We start from the raw sequence: 26,943 nt of genomic DNA on the forward strand, positions 1-26,943 counted from the left end.
CATGTGGTAGCAGCAAGGGTGGAGAAACAGTGAGTAGATTTAAGTAGATTTAGGAGGTAGAATTTCTCCTGGAAGATTGACTGGACATAGAGGGTGAAGGAGCGGGCTCACTAGTTTTCTGAGGGCTCCGTTTTTTGAGTGACTCTTTTGTGCCAGGCATTCTATAAGATGTCTATATTTATTCCTCATTACATGCTATGAAGGAAGGTTTAGGTCCATTATAGGCATGTGGAAACTGAAGCTTGGTGAGGTTAGGTGTCTTCTCATCAACACACAGCTAGTCTGAGTCCACAGTTTACCCTTAAGCCCTAGGCTATCTTGTCTCCCTACCCTTACCTCCCAGGATTCTGATTGGAGCATCTCAGAAGAGAATGGAAATGTACTCTGACACGGGGGGCATTAGGAAGAGCAAATAATCCAGTAGGATCTTTCCTGCAATTGCTGCTGTAGAACCAGCTACCACACCACCCTGGATAATGACATCTACGTCTTTACAGTTCCCTACCTTTAAAAATGTCCACTGTTTCCTCCTTCTCATCTATCTGGATGGGTGCTCAGCCAGAGTCCCTGTTACTCAGGCACTATTCCTGGGAATCTGGAACTGACCCTCACTACTCTTCCTGTCTCTCAGCCCCTGTACCCTGGTGGGGACGGGGACCTCTGTGTATTTTCTTTTAGCTTCTTAACAATTAACATTTAGTATTGAAAATCTTCCTGGGAAAGAGAAATGGGGTGGAACTCAGTGGGGAGAAAAATGCTTTAGCTAACGAAGAGGGAGAGATAATTGGTATATTAGAGCAGTTGACTGGGGAGCAGATGTGAGAACCATGGAAAAGGTACCTACTTCATTTCTGTCTGTTTCCCCATCTGTACATAAAACACAAGAGAGGGGATAATGCTTGCCTGCCTCATGGTGGTTGTAAAGATCAAATACAATAGCAGATGACTGTGCTTCAAAAATCAAAACATTCCTTACACGTGAGAGGACAGAAAGTTTTGATATCATGAGTTAGAATCAGAGACAGAAGTGCTAGAAGGTGCCTTGGGGATCATCAGTGTGGTCCTGATTACTTTACAGGTGAGGAAAGCCAGGCTGAGGCTCAGAGAGATTAAATGACTTTTCTCAAAGTCACCCTCCAAATTAATGTTGAAGCTAGGTTTAGAAGGCAAATCCCTGGCCGCAGGCTGAGGGTTCTTTCTACTGTATTGCTTTGGAAGGATAACACAGTAATTGACCCAGTGGGTTTTGCAGCCAGACTGGGGTTTGACCTCCAGCTTTGCCGTTTATTAATTGTGTGATCTCGGGCAATCTCTGTAAGCTTTTTGAGCCTCACATTTTTATCTGTAAAAATGGAATAGTTAAAATTGCTAACTCGAAGGGTTATTATAAAGATTAAATGAGAGAATGCTCGGAGATACTGGTTAAAAAGTGGTAGTAATTGTTATTATGATTAAGATCATATGTTGTGTGTTTGCCATATGTCACCACCCCTACCGTCCAATTGAAGATTGACCTACTCTAGACTTCAGAGGTTTCCAACCCAACCCAGTACACCCTGGACCTTATTAATTCGGTCTCTTATATATTTTACTGATAAAGCCAAAGAGAAGACCATTTTCTAATAATCTCCAATACGTGCTCAAGCCTAACCCAAAAGCCTACCCCTAAGATTATTAACTTAGTTCAAAACCTGGTCAAGGGGCTATGTATGTACCTTGTTCTTGCCTAGTTGAATATTTTCTGCAAATAACTGAGGAAGGGCGGGGGTGAGAGATTGATTGATGTAGAATTAGAGGGTCCATTCTGTTTTCTCAGGGAAATTCTTATTCAGAGATGTGAAGGGGCTGGAAAATTAAGAGAACACAAAAGGTGTGATCAGATCTTACTCTAGGGAATTGTACTTTACACCATTAAAGATAATCAGGATGAGACTGTCTCTCAAAGTTAAAGCACCAGAGATAAATGAAGCTTCTTTGAATCTAGGGAGATGTCATTAAAATGAGTTCTGGGTTCAGCCATCCCCATACCCCAGAGGTCATACGCAAGGCTAGAGGCTGAGTCTGTCTTCTTGATAAACTGGAACCATAAATCACTATCATATGGATTAATCACATCTCGATGATATGAAAAAGGCTCTTGCCTCTGCCCAGATTCTCTGTCCAACTTCAGTCTATATAAATTTTAATCAAAGGTTTCACTTGGCTTCCTGCTTCTTCTCTCATGGAAACGACTGCAGCGGGGCATAACATACCAGCATATACAAATGCATTTCTGATTAGAAGACACAGAAGCTTGAGGTCAGACTTTTTGCAGAAAGAATTAAACAAATAACCTTTACATTATAGGCCCGTTCCACTTTCCTAAACACAGTGAGTTCCATTAGCTCATAGTTTTTGCCACAGCCCAGGGTCCAGTTTCCTGTTCCCTCCTTATTTGATCTCGTGGCAACCTTTGACATAGGTGTTTACGCCGTCCTCTTTGACATATACTCCCTTCACTTGTTTTCTAGGACACCAGACTTTTTTGGTTTTCCTTCTCTCTCACTGGCTGCTCCTTCTTAGTCCCTTTTCATGGCTCTTCATGACCTCTAAATGCTCGAGGGTCCAGGGCTTGGAACTCTCCTCTTTACTGTCTAGACTCATCCCCAAGGTAACCTCGTCCAGTCCCATGGCTTTACAGACTGCATGTTCATGATTCCTAAAATGTTGAAGTCACCTCCAGGGTCATGAGCCTGTTCTGTATTTCCTCTTGGACGTCTAACAAACATCTCAGACCTAACATGTTCCAAATTGAACCCTTGATTTCTCTCCATTCCGCACCTGTTCCTCCACAAATGTTCCCTCTCTCAGTAAATGTCATCACTATTCTTTCAGTTACTGAGACTTGAAACATTAACCGCTCTCTATCCGTCACACCCGGTCTCCAACGCATCAGAAATCTCATTGGTTCCACCTTCAAAATACAGTCTGGGTCAGACACCACTTCTCACCAACTCCATGACTATTACCCTACTCCAAACCCATCATTTCTTGCCTAAACGAATACAGTATCCTCCTATCTGGTCTCCCTTCTTTAAATCTGTAATATTGTAATATTATATTCTTCATACAACAGCTTGCAGGGTTTGTTTCTCAACCCCCAAACTATTGATATTTTGGGGTCAGATAATTATTTCTGGTGGGAGGATGTCCTGTCCATTGCAGGGTGTTTAGACTGGCGACGTTAGATTCCGGTGACCCCCTCTCCCAGTTTTGCCCACTAAAAATATCTCCAGACCTTGCCAAATGTCTCCTTGGGGGCAAAATCATCCCTGACCGAGAACCAGCGAGTTAGAGAGATCCTTTAAAAATGTAAATCAGATCAAATCATTTTCCTGTTCTAACATTCCCAGTGGTGTTGCCAGGGTCTGGGAGGAGGGGGAAATGGAGAGTTACTAATCAACTGTCATGAAGTTCCAGTTAAGTGAGATGTGTAAGCTCCGGGGAGTTACTATGGAACACTGTACCTACAGTCAACAATAACGTATTGTACACTCAAAAATTTCTTAAGAGGGTAGATCTCGTGTTAAGTGTTCTTATCACAAAAAATAAAAAAGACCCAAGTTCCTGACAATAGCTTACAAGGCATGTGCTGTCCTTCCTGCCTGAAACACTCTTTTCTTGACTTTTTCCTTGAGTAATGTCTACTCATTCTTCCAGTCCTAGCCTAAATTTAGCTTCCTCTAGAAAGCCTTCCATGGCCTATCCTTTAATCTGGGTTTAGGTCACTGCTCTGTGCTCTCATAACATCCTGCTCTTCCTCTGACATAGTGCACATCACACTGCATTGCGGTTGCTTGGTCATGAGACTGTGAATTCCTTGGGGGCAGGACTGTGCCTCACTAGCTCTGTATCCCTCCCTTATGCATAACATAGGGTCTGGAACAGTACATTTAAATAACAACATGGTGGACTGATTGGGGTTGCAGACTGAGCCTGTCCTGCACTACAGATAGGGATAACGTGTCCACCCTGGTTGAGACCTTGGAAGCAGATACAACTATGAAGGTAGATACTACCTTACCTTAGCAATTTCCTTCCTTCCTTCCTCCCTCCCTCCCTCCCCCCCTTTCCGTCTTTCTTTCTTTCTTTCTTTCTTTCTTTCTTTCTTTTCTTTCTTTCTTTCTTTCTCTCTTTCTCTCTTTCTTTCTTTTCTTTGTTTTTTCTTTCTTTTCTTCCTTTCTTTTTCTTCCTCCCTTCCTTCCTTCCTTCTTCCTTCCTTCTTCCTCTCTCTCCCTCTCTCCCTCTCTCTCTCTCTCTCTCTCTCTCTCCCTCTCTCTCTCTCTCTCTCTCTCTCTCTCTCTCTCCCCCTCCCTCCCTCCCTCCCTCTCTCTCTCTCTCTCTCTCTCTCTCTCCCCCTCCCTCCCTCCCTCCCTCCCTCCCTCCCTCCCTCCCTTCCTTCTTTCATAATTTGGTAGTTACACAATTACTAAGGTGAAACACTAGGGCAGTCTCTGTTCTTAGAGAAATCCTTGGTGAGGGAAACCCCTCATTCAACAAATACTATCTGAGCATGTGCTTTTAGCCGGACACTGGGCTGGATGCCAGACATCTGCTGGTAGATAGGAAGTTACATACACAGGAATTGTGAAGCTTACATTCCAGCATGGGTGAAGGTCACTTAGTGTATAATAATGTAATGTTACTTAATCCCTACTGTGAACATCAGAGAAAGTAGGGCAGGGGAGGGAAACATGCAGGTAGAACTGCAAAGCAAATGTCCTGAGCTAACAAGGCAATGCATGGTACATTTCAGGAACCAAAGGGAGGCTGGTAGGGCTGTAACAGAGAGAGGGAGGGAGAGAGAGAGAAGTGCTCTGAATTGAGGCTGGAGACACAGGCAGGAGCCAGAACAGATTGGGCCCTTCACCTTCTCTCCACGCCACCCCACGATCCCAGAAATTATCTCCGTTGGCTTCACTTTTAGGTCACACAAGCCATATTTATTCCTTCTTTAGAACTGTGAGCTTGGCACGCTCCTCACTTGAGCCAACTTTTCCTTCCCTCACCACTGACATCCTGTTCATTCTTCAATGCCAAGTTCAGGCCCTTCCTCCACCATGAAGAACAAGAACTCAAAGAGTGACCACCAATAAGGAGCAGAAAAGGGCACAGATAGGAGTGGAAATAGTAAACAGTTCAGCTTAAATGGGACAAAAGATGCCTTTCTGTGGAGTTCAGGTCAGAATATGGCCGATCTTGGTATTTCTAAGTGACTTATAAAGGAGACAATATAGTGGACAGTTAAGGAGACACACTTTGGAGTTAGTCAGACCTGACTTAAAATCTGGGCTCCCTACCCCTAGTTTATTAGCTTTGTGACCTAAGAAAGCTCCCTCACCTTTTTGAATCTCAGTTGTTTGTTTCTAAAGCAGGGGTAATTATACCTACCTCCTAGGTATAGGGTTGTTACAGATTAACATAGTGTTACTAAGAATTTAAATAGATAATGCATGCAGAAGCACAGTGCCATGCTTTACTGTGCTTAACAGTGCCATGTGCATGGTATTAAACAAATGTTATCATTATTACTATTATCATCATCATCCTTCCTCATTTTTCCTTAGCTAAATTGGAAGTTCATTAAGTGAGATAACATGTAAATTCTAGAACACGGTATACCTCATGGTAAATTTTCAATAAATGCAGGGTCTCCCTTTTCCTCCTATCTCTTTTATAGAGGAGAACCATGCCTCTCAATTCTTCTGTAGGCACTTAGTGAGCCCTCAGTAAACATTTGTTGAATATTGAATAAATACTGTTCTTCCCTGCAACTATCTAGCACTTTGTTACATACATCATTGAGGGCTAATGATATTCATTACTAGAGAATCTTTGCATATTTATTTTTTCAAACTTAGGATGGGACCAGGAAGAAAATCTGGGGCCAAATTTATATAAAATACCAAAGATAAGGAAGATCTTAATGGTTGGAAAAAAAACTTAAATGGCAACTGTTTTTCTTCTCTCATTCAACTGTTAAAAAAAATACCAACAAAATTATAGGGAAATGGATCTAATTTAACTCCAGTTGTTCCCTGGGGAAGGTGAACCAAGGGGCGTAATGACCAAGCACTGTGGTAGTGTGAAGGAGACTGAGGTCATCATGGGATCATCAGGTTTTTTAAAAAAATATTTCATTTGCTAAGGAGAAGTAACTCTTCTTGAGCCTTTAAAAGTAACTCAGGTCGCCTTCATTCACTTTATTTCCCCTGAGAGAGGTGATCTGGCAAGGGAGCTGCTGTAAAATGTCCACCCCTTCAGATTCTGATGGACCCCTTAATATAGGTATTGTCTGAGTTGAGACACTGAGGCCCATGAAAACTGAGATGGGTACAACAGAGATGATGGACGCCTTTATCAGAGTAGATTGATTTAAATGCCATACTCTCCTGATGCGGTTAGATCAGAATTTAATTAGCCTAACTTGATTGTTCATTCTAGGAATGGCTCTATCTCAGAGTAAAGTGTATTTGTATTATCACTTCATTTTAATTGACATTTACAGAAAATGAATAATTTGGTGTCATATGAATAAATGGTTGTCTGCTCGTTATCCTGTAATGAAGTGGCAGTAGGCAGTCTAGGGAACACGATAAGATATATAATTTCTACAGTAATTCACATGGTATATGTCAGTGGCTTGCAAATAGTGCTCTGCTAAGTTTCATTGGTCTGCCAAAAGTACAACAGTGATCCTGGCAAATTCAGATTACAGGGCCAAGTTAGGCCCACTTGCTGGTAGCTGTCCATGGTCTTGGTGTCTGTAACTATCTACAGGGTCTACTGACTTGAGTCCTGTGGTGTGGATTCCTTTGGCTTCTGCTTTAGATTACTCACACTCTGTGTGGCATGCCACAATCAAGGCACTCCTGCGTATATTTCTCTTTTCTTATTGGGGACCTTAACGACACTGCTGGACTTTCATGTGTGCCATATACAGACATAGAACATTACAGAATGACCGCCATGCACCAAGTCCCTCTGCTGGAAATAGAGATATAGAGACGAGTGAAAATTGGGCTCTGCTCTTAGGGAGCTTACATTCTAGTTGAGGAGAAGAGAAGAATTGTAGAGTCACAGATAATGTCCTGAGAATTAACAGAAATATGTGAAAAATACATGCGAGTTCTGAGGTAAGAGCTGCGGATTGTCCTAGCAAGTGGAGTGGAGGAGATCAGGAGAGACTTTCCTGAGAAAGTGATATTTGAGCTGGGTTGTGGAGAATGAGTCCACTAGCCTGAGAAGGGGCGGGGTGCACTCTCCAGACAAAGGGACAGCAAGGTGAAAATTCAAACAGGGTCCAGGAGTTTGGAATGGAACAGAACATAAGAGAGGCCACAATATAGGGGGGAGAGGGGGTGAGAGAGAGAGAGAGGGAGAGGGAGAGAGAGAGAGAGAGAGGGACGGAGAGAGGGAGGGAGGGAGGGAGAGAGGGAGAGAGGGAGGAAGAGGAACAGACACGTACACACAGAGATACAAATACGGATACAGACAAGGATAGGAAAGGAGGGGCCAGATTTTAAAGGGCTTTGAAGGCCACATTAATAGGCTTAGGCTTTATCCTAAAGTGATGGGGAAGAATTACTAGAGTCTGGTCAAGGTGATTAAAGGGCTATATATATATATATATTTTTTTTTTTTTACGGTATGCGGGCCTCTCAATGCTGTGGCCTCTCCCGTTGCGGAGCACAGGCTCCGGACGCGCAGGCTCAGCGGCTATGGCTCACGGGCCCAGCCGCTCCGCGGCATGTGGGATCTTCCCGGACCAGGGCACAAACCCGTGTCCCCTGCATCGGCAGGCGGACTCTCAACCACTGCGCCACCAGGGAAGCCCAAAGGTCTATATTTGAAGTGTGCAGAGCAAACTGTAGCGAGAGAGCCAGGAAGCAAGGAGACCTTGTCACTTGGACCTTGTTTCTGGGCACATAGGACCTCATGACTGACAAAGCCCTATGTGCTAGTTACCTGAGTTCTAAACCTTCATATGAATACAGCTAGTCACAGTGCTCTGCTGACTTGAGTCAGAGCCATTGCCATCTGACATAAAGGAAGAGAACTGATTATACCCTTGAAATATGGACGGTATTCATCAGTTCCTCCTCCTTTCTGACTGCCTGGAAGCTAGTCTGGGACCTTTTAATCTTCTCTTTGGATTAATGCAACAGTATGCTGCCTGCTCCTTTTCTGCCCAGGTTGTCCATTGCTATCAAATTAAGCGTTTCAGAGGAAAACTTTCAGCCCATAACTCTCCTATTTATACGTTTTCTGATCTGTTCTTTATTTCTCATATAGTATCCAGTCCTTTGCCTGGTTTTCAAAACCCTTTATAATTTAATACTACTCTTGTATCTACTTTACTTCCTATACCCTTGCATCAGGCTTTCTTCATTGGACTGTGATGTTGCCTAGCTTTGTATTTATGCCCATACTAAGAAACTTTTCTCATGTGTATGCATATAAAAATGTACTGATAAATGCAAATCATAAGTACTGTTTATTTAAACATATATTCATTTACTTCTTCTCTCGCTTGACATTATTCATCAAGGCTCCATGGTAGGTGCTGGAGTTACAGTGGTGGGCAAGACAGCGAGGTCTTATGGAGCTCAGAGTCAGCCTAGAGCTTTGTTACTCAAAATGCAGCACTTGGACCGGCAGCGCTGGCTTCATGTGGCAGAGAGTTAGAAATGCAAAATCTCAGGTCCCACCCCAGACCTCCTGAATTTAAACCTCATTTTAACAATATCCCTAGATAATTTTTATGCACAAAAGAATTTCAAGAAGCAACAGTCTAGGAGACAGGCATTGAAAGAACAACTGTAACAATAGCATATAGATGGCTATGATGCTGGAGGGACAAGGATGAGAGAGAGATAATGCCCCTTGGTTGAATGTTCAATTATTTAAAGAGTATGTATTTTTTTCACTGAATTAAGTAAGAAGTGGTGTGTGTGTGTGTGTTTGTGTGTATATGTGTGTATGTAGACACCACGTGTGATTCTCCTTGAGAATCTCTCACTCACCTAGCCCTGTCCTGAGTCCACTGTGGGTGACTAACACATACTTTCGCTAACACTGATTGATTAAATTGCTTACAGAAACACTCAGACCAATTTGAGGATTTTAGACGTTTCAGCAAATGATGGAATTGTTCGATTTTTGCCAGTACAGTTTTGATTTATTGAGTGTTGGGGGTATTGTTTTGCTGCAACAGAAACCAAACGTTGTTTATCCTTTTCAAAGCCACAGTGTTTCACCATGGTTGACATAAACAGGGGTGGAAAATTCACGAGATGAAATGGAACCAAATTTTGCACAGGACAGTTTTTGTGCTGTGGTTCAAGGCTACGGATGAGTTCACTCTTTCTGTGACTTATTTGTATTTTAATCATGTATGGAGAGCTGGGTGAGTCACAGCTAGGTCAATACTCTTAGTTTAACTGCCCAACACATCCGCTACTTAATAATACCCTTAGACTCAACTGGTACAAAACATAATACCTGAAAAAAATCCACATTTTTTTAACTTTTTAATCTCTCTATGGTGTGCCAATGCAAGGCCCTGCTTTCTTCACACATTGACTCGAGACTAAGGGTTAATAAAAGCAACCATATGTTGAGTGCATGACAAATTCGTATCTGTTCCTCATTACCTTCTATCTTGTCTGAAATGCATTAATTTACTTGAAATTTACATTAATTTACTTGAAAGAGGTTTAATCCTTTTCTCTGGTAGTCTCTAGAGTTTTTTTTTTTTTTTTTTTGGCGCAGGCCTCTCACGGTTGTGGCCTCTCCCGTTGCGGAGCACAGGCTCCGGACGCACAGGCTCAGCGGCCATGGCTCATGGGCCCAGCCGCTCCGCGGCATGTGGGATCCTCCTGGACCGGGGCACGAACCCGTGTCCCCTGCATCGGCAGGCGGACTCTCAACTGCTGCGCCACCAGGGAAGCCCGTCTCTAGAGTTTTACATGCTCCATGTTTGGATGCTAAAGGATACCTTTTCTACTCATGATTGTCCTGAGTTTTAACTGTCACTTTTAGGTGTTTTGAAACACTGTCCAGAAAATCACTGACAGAGTCTCAGCTATTGATTTGTTCTAGAGCTTTGAGAAAACTCCCAAGCACTGGTGCTTCAACAGAATCATAGCATCTCATGGTTAGAAAAAGACTGCAGATATGGTCTCATAAAAGTTTCTCTTCTATGCCACCTTCAACGCCTCCAGTGGAATCATCCAACCTCTGTTTCAGCACCCTGAGCAGGCTTCTCCAGACATCCGGTTACTAGTTATCAATATATTATAAAGCTCTACTAATTAAGATAGTGTGGTATAGGGGCAAGAATAGACAAGTATATCAACAGAAGAGAATAAAGAGTCCAGAAGCAGACCTATGTGCATTGGGTGATTTATGAAAAAGGGGTATGCGGTGGGGAAAAGGATGGACTTCTCAATAAATCATGCTAGTTCAGCAGGATACCCATGTGCAAAGAAAATTGACCTTGAACAAATCTATAGGACACATAGATAAATGTGAAAGGTAACATTTCAGCAGAAATCATAGAAGAATATCTTCATGACTTTGAGGTAGGCAAAGACTTCTTACACAAGGTACAAGGAATGCTAGCTGTAAAGGAAAAACCTTGCTAAGCGGACCACATTAAAATTATGTATTTCTCTTCCTCATCCAACACTGTCAAGAGAGTGAAAAGACAAGTCACAGAACAGAAAATATTGATACAACAGACATCTGAAGAACTACGTGTATCAAAGATATAAATAATGCTTGCTGAACAATAAGAAAAACACAACAGAAAAATGAGCAAGAAATTCACAAAGGTACTTAATAAAGGAGGCTGGGGCTTCCCTGGTGGCGCAGTGGTTGAGAGCCCGCCTGCCGATGCAGGGGACACGGGTTCGTGCCCCGGTCCGGGAAGATCCCACATGCCGCGGAGCGGCTGGGCCCGTGAGCCATGGCTGCTGAGCCTGCGTGTCTGGAGCCTGTGCTTCACAACAGGAGAGACCACAACAGTGAGAGGCCCGCGTACCACAAAAAAAAAAAAAAAAAAAGAGGCTGTACAAGTGGCTCATAAACATGAAAAAGGTACTAGTCATCAGGTGAATGCAAATTAAAATGGCAGTGTCTGTGTATAACTGTGTAAACCTGTGTATGTTGCAATACACCCACTTGCTAAAATAAAAAAGGAAGATGGCGAGCAACTGGAACTCATATATATTATTGATGAGAGTGTAAATTTGTTTTCAGAAAATAGCCTGGCAGAATCTGTGACAGGAAATGATAAATAATGTGGCCTAGGAATTCCTTTCCTAGGTATACACCCAACAGAAATTCAAGTGTGCTCATCAAAAGAGTTCTACATTATTTATAGCAGCGTTATCTATAATGGCCTCACACTGGGAGCAACCAGAATGTTTATCTGCAAAGACAGTCACACTTCTGGATTTATTTATGGATAAATAAACTGGGACAAATCCACAAAATGAAATATTACCTAACACTGAGAATGAACGGACTACACTTCTATGTGATAGCATAGATGCACCTCACGACATCATATTGAGCAGAAACAGCCAGGCACAAAAGAGTACACAGTGTATAATTCTGCTTTGAGATTCAAAGACAGCTCAGTTAGTAAAATTAATCTATGACGTCAGAAGTGAAGGCTGACTGAGTGGTCAGTCCTGTATGGAGAAGCCAGCAGGAGGAGGTGCCTGAGGCGCTGGTGTTCAGTTTCTTACTTTGAGTTCTGATTACACAGGTGTTTTCACTTTATGAAAATTAATTGAGTGGTATAGTTGTGATTGGTGCACTGATTTGTGTGGTATACTTCAACAAAATTAAAAAAAATCAAATCAGTTGTGCTTCAAAGGGGGAAGATATGGGTAAAACCAGATTCTAATCAAAAGCTTCCTTTGCTCATCATGTTATATTAAATTGAAGAGGGAAAAGTCCATTGAGTAAAAAGGACGTTAAAGTTAAAATAAACTATGCATCTTCTCTATATAAGTAGGAAAATTCTTTTTCCTTCTTTGAGTTTTGATGTAGAAGCTATGGTGAAATGTAAGAGCATTGACTTTGTGGGGAAGCCTGATAGACTGACTTCTGGTTTAATGATGTGCTTGCCCTTTCTCCCTCCAGCCACGTGGATAGATGAAGGCTGACCTTCTACCAACATCCATCTCTCCCTTTTGGGTCACCGTGGATGGCCCTCAGTGCTCAAGATACACCCGAGCTTTGTAAGTTCATTGCTGCTTGTGTGTTAGTCTCATCTCTCCAATTAGACTGTGAACATCATGTAAGCCAAGACCTGGCATTTCTTATTTCTGTGTATTCTCCACCATACTAAGGAGAGGACGGATCACAGGGGCTCAGTAAATGCTTTCCATTGTAGAATGCCAGATGGTTCAGTCTGTGAAATCTGAGGTCTGAGGAGTTAAGTCACTTGCCCAAGGTCATTGGCACAGTTGTGTCTTCTGAGTCCAGCCAAGATCCCTGCATAGCCTTGGTGAGAAGAAACAAGCCATGCGCCTTCCGTTCTGTTCCCTTTGTCCTTAGTACTTCTTAGTGCAGAGACGCAAAGGCACAGCAACTCAATTTTGCTAATTCTGATAGTTTTGCTTGCTGATTCACTGAACAAATACTGCCTAAATGTGGGAACCCTTGGCTTTAGGGAGCAGGAACAATCTGTGTAGTCTTGAAAAGGCAAAGACAGTGAGTGACCTGGCTCAACTCAGTGTGCAGATCTGCAAAATGAGAACACATCAAGCTTTTGTGCACCTTCTATCCCTTTTCATTTACCTCCAGGGATGATGATGAAGTTCAAGGCCTTACAGATCCTGAAAGTTGTTGAAATCTAAACCTCAGTCTTTTGAAAAATTGCTCATTGTTTGTTAAGGATCACTTGAGTTCTTTTCAACAAAAATGCTTCTTCCAAGTCTAGATTATAAAAAGCTCAGTGTTAATTTAACCCACCGTGTGAACTCTCTCAACGTGGGTTTCCTGAAGTATAAAAATGAGGTAATTAGACAAGAAACGACCTGACTTTTAAGGCTCTATTCTGTAGATGCATTTGGGATCTAATCTATAGATTCATTAACGTAAATCATGACTAGCATCTCTTATAGACACAAACTTTTAATAAGCATGGGCTGCATGTTAATAAGCACTGTCCAGAAGTGTCATACATATGTGTATGTGTCTCTACTTGTGGGGGGGTGGAGAAAGAGAGGGAGGGAGGGAGAGAGAGAGGGAGAGAGAATATGAATGTGAATGACTACATGTCTTTTACTGAGCACTTATTACATGTCAGGTACCATGCTAAGTATTTAAAATTTCTTATCTTCTTTAATCTTTAATTCCAAAAAGTATTAGCTTCACTTTATATATAAGGTGTGGCTGATGGTTTTTTTCCAAATTCCACCACCACAACCTCTCCCCTTCCATGTGTTCTTCTCACAATGTGATTTTTGACAGCTGTCCTACTGAAAGGTAGACTCTATGTTCCTTTCCTTTTGAGATGACTGGGCTGGTGACTCTGGCAGAAGTCACACCATGTGACTTCTCAGGGTAAGTCATGAAAGGTGCTACAGCTTCTGCTGCTTCCTTTTGGTCCCTTGTTCTTGGAACCTGGCCATCACGCCATGAGGAAGCCCAAGCAGAGTGTGGAGAGGGCACGTATAGGTGTTCAGGATGACAGCCTCCATTGCCAGCGGTGTGAGTAAGTGAGCCTTCAGATGATTCCATGCCCCAGCTGTCAAGTCATCCACAGCCTTTTAGTTTTTCCATCTGAGGTCCCAGACATCTTTAAGCAGGGACAAGCCATCCCACTGTGCCCCTTTCCAAGTTTCCTGACCCAGGGAATCTGTGAACATAATAAAAGGGCTGTTGTTTTATGTCACAAGTTCAGGGTGGCTTGTTATGCAGTAACAGAGGCTCTGAGTTGCAAAATTAGTTGCCCAGGGTCACACAGCAAATTAGTGGGTTTTTTTTGTTGTTGTTGTTTTGTTTTGTTTTGTTTTGTTTTGTTTGTGGTACGTGGGCCTCTCACTGTTGTGGCCTCTCCCGTTGCAGAGCACAGGCCCTGGACACGCAGGCTCAGCGGCCATGGCTCACGGGCCCAGCCGCTCTGTGGCACGTGGGATCTTCCCGGACCGGGGCACGAACCCATGTCCCCTGCATTGGCAGGCGGACTCAACCACTGCGCCACCAGGGAAGCCCGCAAATTAGTGTTAAGAAGTAGAATTATGCCCAGGTCTAACTCCAGAGCTCATGTTCTTAATTACTCTCTTGAAAAAGCCTTGTATATTTATAAGTCCTGCAAAACCAGTGTGTGTCACTCTGCGATACAGAGGAAACCGTCATAATCTGACCACTAAGGAACAAAACCAGGTGCCCAGGAGATCAGGAGGGGACTGGCGGACAGTGTGGCTTGGCAGGAAGAGTCATTGCCCAGGTGATGAGTTTTGCCAGGGAAGCAGGCAGGAGTTCAGATCCAGTTCCTGTCCAGGCTTGAGGTATGAAATAACCCTGGGATGGAGTGAATGATGTTGCCGGTATCCTCGAGTCATAACACTGCACCTGGCAGCCTTCCCCGTTCTCATGGGAACAGCATCCAGACTTCCCTCTGGCCACTGCTGGACCAGGAGCACAGCCAGATAAAGAGAGGCATGTCAGTGAGTCTCTGAAAGCTCTTAGCAGAGAATAAATGATTGGTAGGCGGCCAGGGACAAAGCAGAAAGGAAGTACAGTGACAATACAAAAGAAGGGAAAGAAAATTAAGATTTTTTTTTTAACTATATGACTTTCGTAATGAAATATTCAAGTAACGCATGCAGTTACTTCTTTATTTTATTTTATTTTTTTGCGGTACGCGGGCCTCTCACTGCTGTGGCCTCTCCTGTTGTGGAGCACAGGCTCCGGACGCGCAGGCTCAGCGGCCATGGCTCGCGGGCCCAGCTGCTCCACGGCATGTGGGATCTTCCCGGACCGGGGCACGAACCCGTGTCCCCTGCATTGGCAGGTGGACTCTCAATCACTGCGCCACCAGGGAAGCCCTCCCTTGTATATCTTGGTTCTTGCAAAGTCAGAGGTCTGTAGTCAGGTTTCTTACTTTCTCACACCTGTCATAATGCTTAGCACTGTACCTAAGGCAAGGTTTATATCCTAAATGTTAGTCAGTTAAAATGTTTGATTGATTAATCCTCTCTTGGATCTGTAGAAATACATATCTACAGTAACCAGAAACAAAGCAAGATAAACTCCCTCTTCATTCTCTCTCCCCATTCTCAGAGTGGGGACCTACACAGAGAACAGGGCATGACGGGGAGATGAATACCACGTGAGTGCCTAGCCAGACTTCCACAGAAGGGAAGTACCTTTCTGCCTGACAGCTTCTTCTGTCTGCTGCTCAGGAGATAAATAACCTGGCAACAGCAGTGGCAGGGACTTCCTGAGTGCCAGAATCCTCTGAATTCCAGAAATTAGACCCTGGCTGACACGGTTCCATCCATGGTGGACCAAGCCTTAACACCAATCAATAAAGGTGCTCCACGGGGAGCAGGGAGTTACTTCCTGGCAGCAACCGAAGAACTGGCCCAACATTGCCCATTTTAGATTCTGTGTTTCTTGGGTGACACTCTAATGCCTATACAACAGGTTATAGGGCCCCCGAAGTCACGGTATTGAATGTATCATTAAACCTTGTGAGCTCCAAACCCGTGGCTAATGAGTCTCTAGGGATGACCTTGATTGACAGGTCCCCTGGCTCAGCATATGCCTGCTTCAGTGCCTTTGCTCACAGTGATTCCCTCACCAGAGATTTCCCTCTTCATTTCTCTTGCTTTTGTAGAAAATCTTATCGCATTTTTCAAGCCACAGTCCAATGCTTCCCAGAGGTCTCTTTTCACTACAACCCACACTAATATTTCCTTTCTCAGAAAAAAATCTAGCTTCAACTCTACATACCACAGAGTTTAGTCCTCAGTGACACATTCCCCTAGTTCCCTGTGTTCCAAAGAGGCAGCAGGGTGCAGTGAAAAGAGCCTATAATTTGGGACCGGTGGGACGAGAACCCATTATTCCCATTATTATCCAGGCTATGCAGTTCTGAAGATCTTTACGAAGTAGCACAGGCATCCTTGTTCATCCACCTAAATAGCTGCATTGTGTTCCATTGGATGATGAACCATCACATTTTTCAGTTGATGGTCAGTGGGCTACTTCTAACTTTTTAAAACAGCAGTGAAATGAAAATCCTTATACATACATCTTGCCACATTTGCACAATCATTTCTATAGAATAAATGTGTAGCCTCCAGATAGACCATAATTTTAAGGCCATTTGTAATCCTTTTTGCCTTTCCCCTCCTCCATTTATGTCTAAAACACTACAGGTAAAAATATGCCCTCTCCAGACTTTAGCTCTGACTGTGGAATCTACCCTATATCCACAGTCACCTCCCGGCTGAAACCAAGAGGTTGGCCTCTCCAAAGCGGCACCAGTTGCATCTTTGCTGTTGTCTGTTTCACCATCTGCCCCACCCAGCTGGCCGTGCTGCACACACTCTGGTTGGGGCAGAGCGCACTCCTAGGGGCTTACCTCTTCTTCCCCAGGAGATGGCTTTTAAGGACAAAGATACTGTAAGGAATATTAATGGAAGAAAACCCAAAGCAACAAAGGTCTGTTAAAAAAACGTTAGGGAACCCTACAGAAGAAAAAGGATGCTTTTTACTTCCATGAATTCTAACAATCCACAGGGAGCCCTAAGGGACCTTCAGAAGATTTTTGGTCATGGAAGACAACGGTGTGTCAAAGATAAATCACGAGTCTTTGAATCCAATAGACACAGGTTATAATCGCGGCTCTGCTGGGTAACCATGAACAAGGGCATTAATTGCTCTCAGACTCAGTTTTCTCATCTATAAAATGATGTTGACGTCCCTGAGCAGAGGTTGTCACGATGATTAGAGGTAACATCATATAACAAGAGAGTGCCTGATATATAGTAGGTGCAACAAACTAATCAATTATTACAACTGTTTTCCCAGCAAAGACAAGAGTAGAACGTTCCTGAACAGTGGGGTAACTGGCAACACTAGGATGACAGGGAACTTTGTTTTCTGGGTTGGTCTATTTAACTTCCTTTCCTCCAATTCTTCCTGCTTTTCCTCCACATTCATTGAAATACCAGGACTGAGTTGCCCCATGTTACACAGGTAGTTAGTGACAGCCAGAAATTCTCTCTCTTAGGTTGCTTTCTCTTCATTAAGTGCAAAATATGACATGGTCCTTAGAAGGCTACTTGTGAAAGTGCATGTATTCATTCAACAAACATGTGTTGAGTACTTAGAACACACAACACCCCGTGTCAGATTCTGGATGAGCGGCAGAGATAAGTTTGCCAGTATGTGTTTTGATAAGAAACAGCAATGGGCAATGGTAGCTGAGGACTGAAGATATAAGATGCCCTCGGAGAGATTCAGATGACCATGGCGACAGCAACAACTATGTCAATAGCATTTACCATTTGTGCTTCAGCCAAGGCAGAGCTTTCCACGCATTACGTCATCTAGTACTCAGACTATCCCTTTGAAGTAGGTGTTTTTATTATCTCCATTTTCCAGAATAAGAAACTGTGGCGCAGAGAAGTTATTTTCCCACGCTTACATAGCCAGTAAGTGGCAGAGCTAGGATTCAGCTGCAGCAGGCCTATTCCCGAGTTCAAGCTATAACTATTACTGCAAAGCATAGCTTCCGGGGAGTAATTGGACTTGGGAGGGAAGCAGTGGGAAGGCAGTATTTGCAAAAGGGACGGTCACTGAGGGGGAAAGATGGGAGAGGGTGCTCCAAATAGAGGGAATGACCAGGCTATAAAGGCAGCCTGGGGCTGGGGAAACAGAATGCAGCACAATCTGGCTTGGCTAGAGCCTTGGCTGGACCTGGGAATCCAAGGGACGCTAGCCTTAGATGGGAGCTGGGGACATACCAGGAACCATCTTGCTCCCATTTTGAAGAGGGGAAAGTGGGACAGAGAGGGGAAGTGACTCACGCAGCGGGCTAGCAGACTGAGACTGAGCTTCCTTCTAAGATCTTGTACCACCCCCTCCAGCCCTGGGCCCGCTGCCTGTGACACAGCTGCTCCTGGTTCCCCCCTTGGGAAGGGCTCCATTCTGCTCTCAGCAGCCACTGTGCCTCCTCATTTTAAGGTCCTTTCTCCTTAAGCCACCGGATACACAAGGTGACTGTCATCACGTAGGTCTGTCGTTTCTGTGTTAGTGGAATGCGTTATCTTCTGCTAGCTGCCTTGGGCTTCATTCACCTATGATCTTGCTTGAACACAGGCTGGCATAGAGGTATTCATTTGCCACAGTTGGATGGTGGTACTTAACTCATATTCAAAACCATCAGGCTCCCCATAGGACTCTGAGCATACATCCCCCATCAATTCAATTAATTATGCTTTCATTTTTCCATTTTTAGAACTCAGTACTTCTTTCCAGGTGAACAATTGGGTCTCTGGATCTCAGATGCTATATTTCCAGAGAGGGTTTAAAAAGAAACGGGGGTGGGGGGCTTCCCTGGCGGCGCAGTGGTTAAGAATCCGCCTGCCAATGCAGGGGACACGGGTTCGAGCCCTGGTCCGGGGAGATCTCACATGCCACGGAGCAACTAAGCCCGTGTGCCACAACTACTGAGCCTCTGCTCTAGAGCCTGCGAGCCACAACTACTGAGGCCACGTACCACAACTACCGAGCCCACGTACCACAACTACCGAAGCCCGCGCGCCTGGAGCCCGTGCTCCACAACAAGAGAATCCACCGCAATGAGAAGCCCGCACACCGCAACCAAGAGTAGCCCCCTCTCGCCACAACTAGAGAAAGCCCACGCGCAACAACGAAGACCCAACGCAGCAAAAAAAAAAAAAAAAAAAAAAAAGAGGGGGTTCTCTCCAGGAAAATGTAGATCCCAGGAAGATGTAGACGGGCCTTTCTGGATATAGACTTGTGGGGACTGTCTTTCTTTTAGTGCAGGCCTATTCACGGCCTGGATTTTCCAAGATATGTGAAAGGACATAAGAACATAGCAGTCAGTTTTTTATCCTTCGAACCAAAAATGAGGGCTGTGGGGGAGAGGAGAATTCCTTTTAAAAAAATCTATAAATATGATATTCCAAGTGTGCCTAAATGCATTAAAGGCATAGTGGTGTTTTATACTCCCCAGCATTCTTCCAGGGGTCCCCAGCTGATGACCCACAAGCTGAGTCTAGGTGTGCTTTGGTTTCATCTGCAGTGACTGTCCTGGCAGTGACTGTCCAGGGCTGAGTGGGAGCAGCCCCTTTTTAGCTGACACAGGCATGCCCAGTTCAGCACAGCTCCTAGCTGACCCCTGTTTTTGTGTTACTGAACGTATGCTGGTTATCTGTGTGACCTTGGCTAAGTCCCTTCCCCTCCCTGTAAGCCAGAAGCTTCACCTATCGAATTGGGATGGGGGTGTTGCCTACATTTTATTTTGTTTATTGCCTGCCTTCTCTCCCTAGAAAGTGAGCTCTAGGAGGGCAGGGGGTTTTGTCGGCTTTGTTCGGTGGTGCCTCCCATAGCATCCTGAACCATGCCTGCCATATAACAGGTGCTAAATAAACATTTAAGGAGAGAATCAATGGTCCCGAACATCCCTTTTGGCTCTGGGAAACACTTTCTGAATGTTTGCTTATTGTGATTTTGGAGGGGAAAAAACCTCTCTCCTACAATTAAACTGACTTCCACAGCAATCTAGAGAGAGAGAGAACAATTTGACTTCCCCCTTGCTGGTGGCTGAGAGGCAGAAAATGATGCTTTTCATTTGCATGTCCAGCAAAGCTTTTACCCTCCTGTCACTGCCTTCCTTTGAATATTTCCATCTGGCTTGCACAGGCTCTGAAGCGTCTACTCCTGTGCTTCCCCATGGTCTGCAAAACTGCTCAGTATCAGAGCCTGGCTGTGGGTCTCGCCATCAGGTAGCAGACGGTTAAAGTTGAAAAGGAAGGAGGCACTGAGCTGGAGTCCCCCAGTGATGGGGGACACACTGTCCCTGCACAGATCACCCCTGTCACAGCTGCGGTACCTGTTCATGGCGAGGGGGACGCCATCAGGGGGAATGTACTGCGGTGAATCCTCTGTGAACTCCTCCTGGTAGCGTGGCCTGCAGGGGCAGCAGGGTCCCGGCAAGGCTTCTGCCCTCAGTGGCCATGCCCAGGGCCTCACTCCCCTGGCAGGTAACACACCACAGGGCAGCGAGCAGGCAGATCCTGGGCTCGGTGTTGGCTGCGGTTGACTGGTGCGATTTCAGGCTGCCCCATGGACCTTACTTCTTACACTTCTAACCTGAGTTCCCTGAACAACCTCCTAGCTCAGTGGCTTTCAGACTTTAATGCCCAGCTGCCCTGGGGGAAGGGGAGGGCTTGTGAAATGTGTATTTCTCTCTCCAACTGCAGAATTTCCAATCCCACGGACCTAGGGTGGGGCCTGGAAATCTGCATTCTTACAGGCATCTCAGGTGATTCTGATGCAGGGTTCCCAGCAGAATCCCTCATACCTGGTCCCAAGACCCAAAGCATCTAACACACATTTCTTGCATCAGCGCTGTGCACACATCCTTATGACACTGTTCCTTGCAGCAGTGAATCTGTGTACTGAATGAGGATTATGCTTTCTAAAGATAAACTATTTCACACATTCAGGCTGCTTCCGTCAACTTCCCTGAATGTTTACCCCGCTTCTTTCCCCTGCAACACTCCAGTTACATCAATATGGGAAAGGGGAAGGCGTTTCCATGCCCATCTCTGGGAGGGAAGCGGGGAGAACAGGAGGTGGAAGGGGGAGGTTCCTCATCACCCCTCCATGCACTGTAATACTGGTTGCTGTGAAAGTTCTGTGTGAATGCGAAGGTCAGGCTGCCATCGTTTATCAGCTCTGTTCATTGGCTACTCTGTTCCCATGGTGAATCAGTCTCAGGGCCCTCCACAAGCACATTAACTGGGGCAGGGGCTGTGGTAGAGGGTTCCCAGAGACCTCCAATGTGCTATCACTTCCCCGCTTTAGAATTCTTCTCGCTGAGAGTAATTATCTCTACTAGGTGGAAATAATCATCACACATTCTGTCACATTCTAAGATCAGGAATACAAGAGTTCTGAAAGCTGAAATCATAATTTCCCATTTTCCTCTCTTCCCCTAGGACCTTCCAAACCCCTCTCCTTTTCCTTACTAAGGTCATCCAATCCCAGCAAAGTAGAAGCCAAAGGGGAGGTAGGGTCCATGGGAATAAAGAGTTGAAAGGCTCACTGTTAGTTCACTTGCAGGCAGTGGAGCCTGGGATGAGACTGCAGGGTAGGCAGCACTGGACTGGGCGGCAACAGGCCAGAGGCATTGCCTTGGTGACCTTAGAGAAAATCCCTTTCCCCTTTGGAGCCTCAGTTTTCTCATCTGTAACAGAATGGATGAACTAGATCATTCTCATGATCGGAGCCAGACCTAAAGGTCTCTGGAATTGTGGTTCCATGTTTTCCAACTGCTCCCTACGTCTTGGAGACACCATTGACTTTCCCCTCGCCTCCTCTTCAAATAACCAGTCTATCAGCAAGGGCTGTCAGTTCTAGTTTCAGAGTAGACCACTAATCCATCTCCATGCCCATCATAATTTCCATCACTGTAATTGCCCCTAGACAGACGTGAGAACCTATTGCTTGGTCCCTCTGTTTCCACTCTTGACTGTTCTCTGCTTTAATTCATTTTCCTCATAGCTCCCCAGAGGAGTATTACAGCATGTAAATCAATCCTTCCCTCGCTTAAAACTCTCCAGTGCCTTCCCATTGCATTTAGAGTAAAACTTTAAATCTATACTATGGCCACGGTGCGCGATCTGGCCTCTGCCTACTTCTCTAATAATACAGCTCTGTGTAAGCTTAGCTCCTTCTTACCTATCTGCTCCTTGGAGGAACTTTCTCAGAACACCCTAAGTCAGTCCCCTTTAATTCCACTTCCTTTATTATCTAGTGCTACGGCAGATTCATTTTATTCACAGTGCATCACAGTTTATACATTCACAATTGTTTATGTAATGTCTGTCTTATACCACTGTACTTGCCATCACCTTGAAGGAAAGACTCCCGCCCCCCCATGCTCCATCATCAGTATATCTTCACATCCTCGGCACCCAGCACCCCGTGCTGCACCTCACGGGCAGTTAGTAATATCTGTTGAATAAATGAATGACATTGGCCACAAATAGGGTCAAAAGCTTCAGAAAGGAAAGTTGGGGGAACTAAAGATAAATTTTGCCTGGGATGATTTTTGCCCTTCCTTTAATATATCCCTTCTCAAAATGTTCCTGTCCCTGAAAAAAGAAATCTAAAGTATCTATTAAAAATAGGTCTTTGGGCACAAGACACAGGCCTGCAAAGGCAACTCATGGATGGCATTCTTAATATCTTACCATCAACCTAATGAAAAAAGTTGTAATTTGTGATCATAGCTCAACTGAATTTTAACTTTGAATGTTAAAAAAGGCTATATGAAAACAATTTCTCATAGAAACATTCTAAAGGGAGGAGAGAAGAATCTTGAAAGCAAATCGGCAGCATTTACTGGCATATATCACTAAAGGTGCTATTTACGTATTATTTTATCTATTCATGGTGCTGGTGAACAAAACATTGACTTGGGCGCTGTGCCCGGTGCTGCCGGTTGACGCACCAACATCCATTCCAACCCCTTCCATTTTAGAGGCTAAAAAACCTGATTCTTGCCATTTCCACCTTCCTTGTCACTAGAAGTGATTGTGGGCCACTGTTCTGACTAATGAGATAGACAGAAGGAGATGTCCGCTTGGGGTGGGGAGTATATTGTTAAGCTTTTGGTTTCCTGATCCAAAGAGACGGAACTGGCTGCAGTACGCTTTCCCCCTCTTGCTGCTTGAACATGGACGTGACATCTGGGAGCCGCCATTTTGGGCACATGAGAAAAGGCTGGGGCAACCATAGCACAGCAGACCCCGATTTCACTGAACCATGAGCCACTGTCTGCCTCCACTCTCCTTATAAGAAAGATAACTCTCTAACGGTTCATGTTACTCTGGTCAGATTATTGCCTTACTTGCAGACAACCACATCTGGCCACACTTCGTTGGCTTTTGGTTAATAGACTTTAATATAAATATTGATGAGATTAAGAAAAGATAAAGCTACTTGTGTATGCATGCAGATACATGCAATTTAGGTGGAACTTAATCCCCCAAGTTCTAAATTTGTGAGGATTTATGATATATTCTGTTAGTAAATAGCAAGAACAATTAATTGAAGCTTATTTGAGAAGATGTTTCAGTATAAAAAGCCCTTAAAAATACCTCCTGCTGTAGCCCCAGGGTGTCTAGTGCTATGCATATCAGAGGCTCATGAAACTTTGTTGACTTCATCAGGAAATACATAAACAACAACAACAAAAGCTTCCACTGGTGTTTGCGCTTGTCTGCTTGGCTCTGGTTCTCATCACTGTCCTAGCATCCTTGTGTTTTTGTCTGGCCCTAGTGAGGTGAAGTATGTACCTTTTCTCTTTAGCATATATTCCCAACAAATGTTGTGATGCATATTCTGACTCTTAGCGGGGTTTATGCAGGTCCCTAAGTGCTGGAATTGGCTGAGCTAGGCGTGGTAAGCAAGAGTCCATCTCAAGTGGATAAAACTCCTTTTTCTGCCAGGTAGACTCTTCTCTGCCTGTCAGACCCCTAAATCCAAAATCCTTCCTCCCAGTGCCTCTGAGGGGGAGCCTCAGAAATACAGGTATTGCTGGTCTCAGGAGTGAACCACCGTTCTCCTTTGTCCGTGGACTTCCCCAGAAGAGAGAGGTCCAGTGGCTTTTCACTCAGTGTGAGCAGTGGCACCCTTTCTTCTAGTGAAGTTTAGCAGAAGTCCGATATAGAAAATCGATAAAAAGAATTGAAAATAGCTTCTCTTTTGTTGTGCTTCCTGTGTGCTGGCTGGATACTGTGTTATGGGTTCTATATGTATCAATCTCTCTTAAACCTCACAACAATACTAGGGTTGTTTCCCATTTTACTGGTGAAAATACAGAAGCATAGAGTGGAGTTGTTCTATTAAAAATGGGAAGGAAGGCGGCTTGGGTTTCCTGTTTGGTCACCTCAAGGTCAATTCCTAAGGTAGCCTCGTGGAACCCTCAGGAGTCCTGGAAACACAGTTTGAAAATCCTCTTCTAGTCAGAAGTCACAAACGCACATACCCTTTCAGGGGCAGCTGAGTCACCTGGGGGCTGTGGTCAAGTGGGGAATACACGCATCAGCTCAGGAGGGCAGCTGCCACTCAGTTTTGGACCATCATTGCCAAACTGTGCAGGTTACACAGAAACATGCCCGGTAGAGGATTCAGTTTGTGGGTCACTGACTTGAGACTTCAGGAGGAATGGTGAGGAGTGTGAAAACACAGCCTGAGGTCAGTCCACAGGGGTGCCATTAACGGGTAAGATGCCCAGCCATGAAGGAAATAAAGGAGAAAAAAACAAGCCCAGGGGTCTTTTCAGACACATGCATGTTAGGATGGCCCATTATACTGAGTAGTGAAGAATCATTTCTTCCCATTGTTTACCTACTGGCCTGAGTTATTTTTAAGCAAGCCCTTCCCCTTCTTGGTTGTCTCCGCTCTTTACCATGTGTTTGCCAGTACTGGCCAGGCATCCAGTCTCACACCTCTTCTCCCACGCAACCCCCCTGACTGTCTTCTTATTTAAAGAAAAACAAGAGTATAATGGTGAACGATGAGACAGTCTAAATTATACAGCAGGCAAAATGAGTCCTGAGGGAAGCTCCTTGGGAAGATTTTATTCCATTGCCACTTAGGAATATTGGTCCTCGCTGACACCCAAATGCGAACCAGGTGGTAAAGATGCCTCCAGGACGTGTCTGTGAGGCCTTGGTATTTATGCAGTTACGCCCCCAGAAAGTGAGAGTGTGTGCTGATCTATTCATGCAGCCCGATTCTAAGCCATGCCTCCCTGCGTGCTTTAAAAGCTTGGTATCTATAAGCGACTGCCTACTGATTAAAGAGCTCATAGACATTAAGCAACTGTAAAAGGAAATACAGTCAGCACTTATTTATTTGTGACATGAACTTTCCAGAATATAGTTGAAAGAACGTTACACACAAAGACAGAAAGGGGGTCAGTAAATTTGGGAATTGGTGTAGGTTGGTAGTTTTCAGATTTCTTGTTTCCCCTCTCCATTTCACTTTTCCTTCTTCCTCCCTCCCTGCCTCCTCCCCTCCCCTCCCCTCTCCTTTCCTTTCTGTTCCGTTTTTCAAAAGAAATTGTATTCACAAGCCCAATATGTAAAACAGACAAAAATGGCGCTACTCATGTCTCCTGTGGGGGCTGAAACCTCACTGATTTGGTCACCCCAGTACTCTCAGTATGATGTCTGAGGCATTTCTAAGAAACTTCATTTTCCAACCGTAAGAAACAAATTTACATCACCGTTGGAACTAGATTATTTCCAAGATCTTTCTCAGAACCAAGAAAAGAAGAACCATTTTCTCTTAAAGATGAAGAAACCAAGGTCTACAAGGGCCAGGTGACTTGTCCAGAGACACACAGAAAGTGCTAGAACCAGAGTGAGAACCCACTCATAATTCAGTACTCCTTCTACCCCTCAGAAATAGTTCAGGATGGGGGTTGAATCTTGACTCACCTAGCTATTAGCTGTGCAACCTTGGAAAGATATTCAGCATTTGTGGTCCCTCATTTGTAAAAGGAGATAGAATGAGAATCCCACCTAATGCTTCTGCAAAGATTCAATGAAATAAGGCATGTAGAGGACTCAAAACCTTGCTTACTATATGTGGTAGGTTCTCAACACATGTTAGTTGTACCGTACTGTCCCCCATCCTTTCTCTGTACCTTTCGGCTACAGAACATTAGAGTCGTGATTATCCCTGTTAATCTTGACAGAGCACATCACCCAGATAGCAGATAGAACTGATCAAGGCACAGGACGTGTCCGTATAATCCACAGCATGCAACGGACAGCTGACAGTAAAGCATAGCTGAGAAACCGAATACTATGAAGTCTGGAAAAAATTCCCACCCTTGATTTCCCAGTATTTGTTTTTTCCTATATATATGGCATTGAGCAAAGGGGTTGAGAAGAGCTGACTCACCTTGGAGAAATGTCACATCCTTGCTGCATGAAGGCTCCCAAGGAGAACCACAAGCTGTTGAATATCCCAAACTCATTGGACTGGTCACTGGTTGTCTGGTCCCGCCCTTCCTCAAACTCTTCACTGTGCCATTCGTAGGGGCTGAAGCGGCTGACCAGGAAAAGGACAACACTCACTCCAATGTAGGCGAAAACGATACACATCCAAATCTCATAAGCCAAAGGATCCAGGAAGGAGAAGACCCCTGGCTTGGACTTCTGTGGCTTTTTTATCATGATGGAGATCCCCAAACTCATAAATGGTTTGGAGAAATCTATCACCTCTTCCCGGACCAAGGTGATAGTTAAAGGGGCCACGGCCACATCTGCTCTCTGCAAAAAAACACACACACAAAAGAAACGCCCTTGAGTTCACCAGCTCTCTGTTCTCTTATTTTTCTCTTCCCTGTGAATATTCATTTGTAATCTTAAAGGATGTGAGAGTTGGAAAGAACCTTAGGAGTCCAAACCCTCCTGCTCCCTATAAAATATTTATGGTAAATGGATGATCGGCTCAGTATCTCACAGGAGAGATGATCCCATTCTTTGACAGTTCTAATTGTTCGGGGAGTCTTCCTCACCTTACGGAAGGGGGCTGTCATATATCTGTTATTTTTTGCCTGCCCAGCAGCCATGCCTTCTTCCTCTGGAA

General features: G+C 44.4%; 1 protein-coding gene across 5 annotated transcripts in view; it reads right to left on the minus strand.

Annotated features, from left to right (window-relative positions):
- The window catches only part of GRIA1 (glutamate ionotropic receptor AMPA type subunit 1), a 306,659-nt gene that overhangs the window by 63,251 nt on the left and 216,465 nt on the right, over positions 1 to 26,943 (minus strand). For all 5 annotated transcript variants that reach the window (XM_049707791.1, XM_049707790.1, XM_004281007.3 and 2 more), the window contains one exon: positions 26,254 to 26,624. In XM_049707791.1, coding sequence (XP_049563748.1) covers positions 26,254 to 26,624 — 371 coding nt within the window. The remainder of the gene's footprint in view (positions 1 to 26,253; positions 26,625 to 26,943) is intronic.

The sequence above is a fragment of the Orcinus orca genome, chromosome 3 (genome assembly GCF_937001465.1).
Source record: "Orcinus orca chromosome 3, mOrcOrc1.1, whole genome shotgun sequence".
Taxonomy (NCBI): Eukaryota; Metazoa; Chordata; class Mammalia; order Artiodactyla; family Delphinidae; genus Orcinus; species Orcinus orca.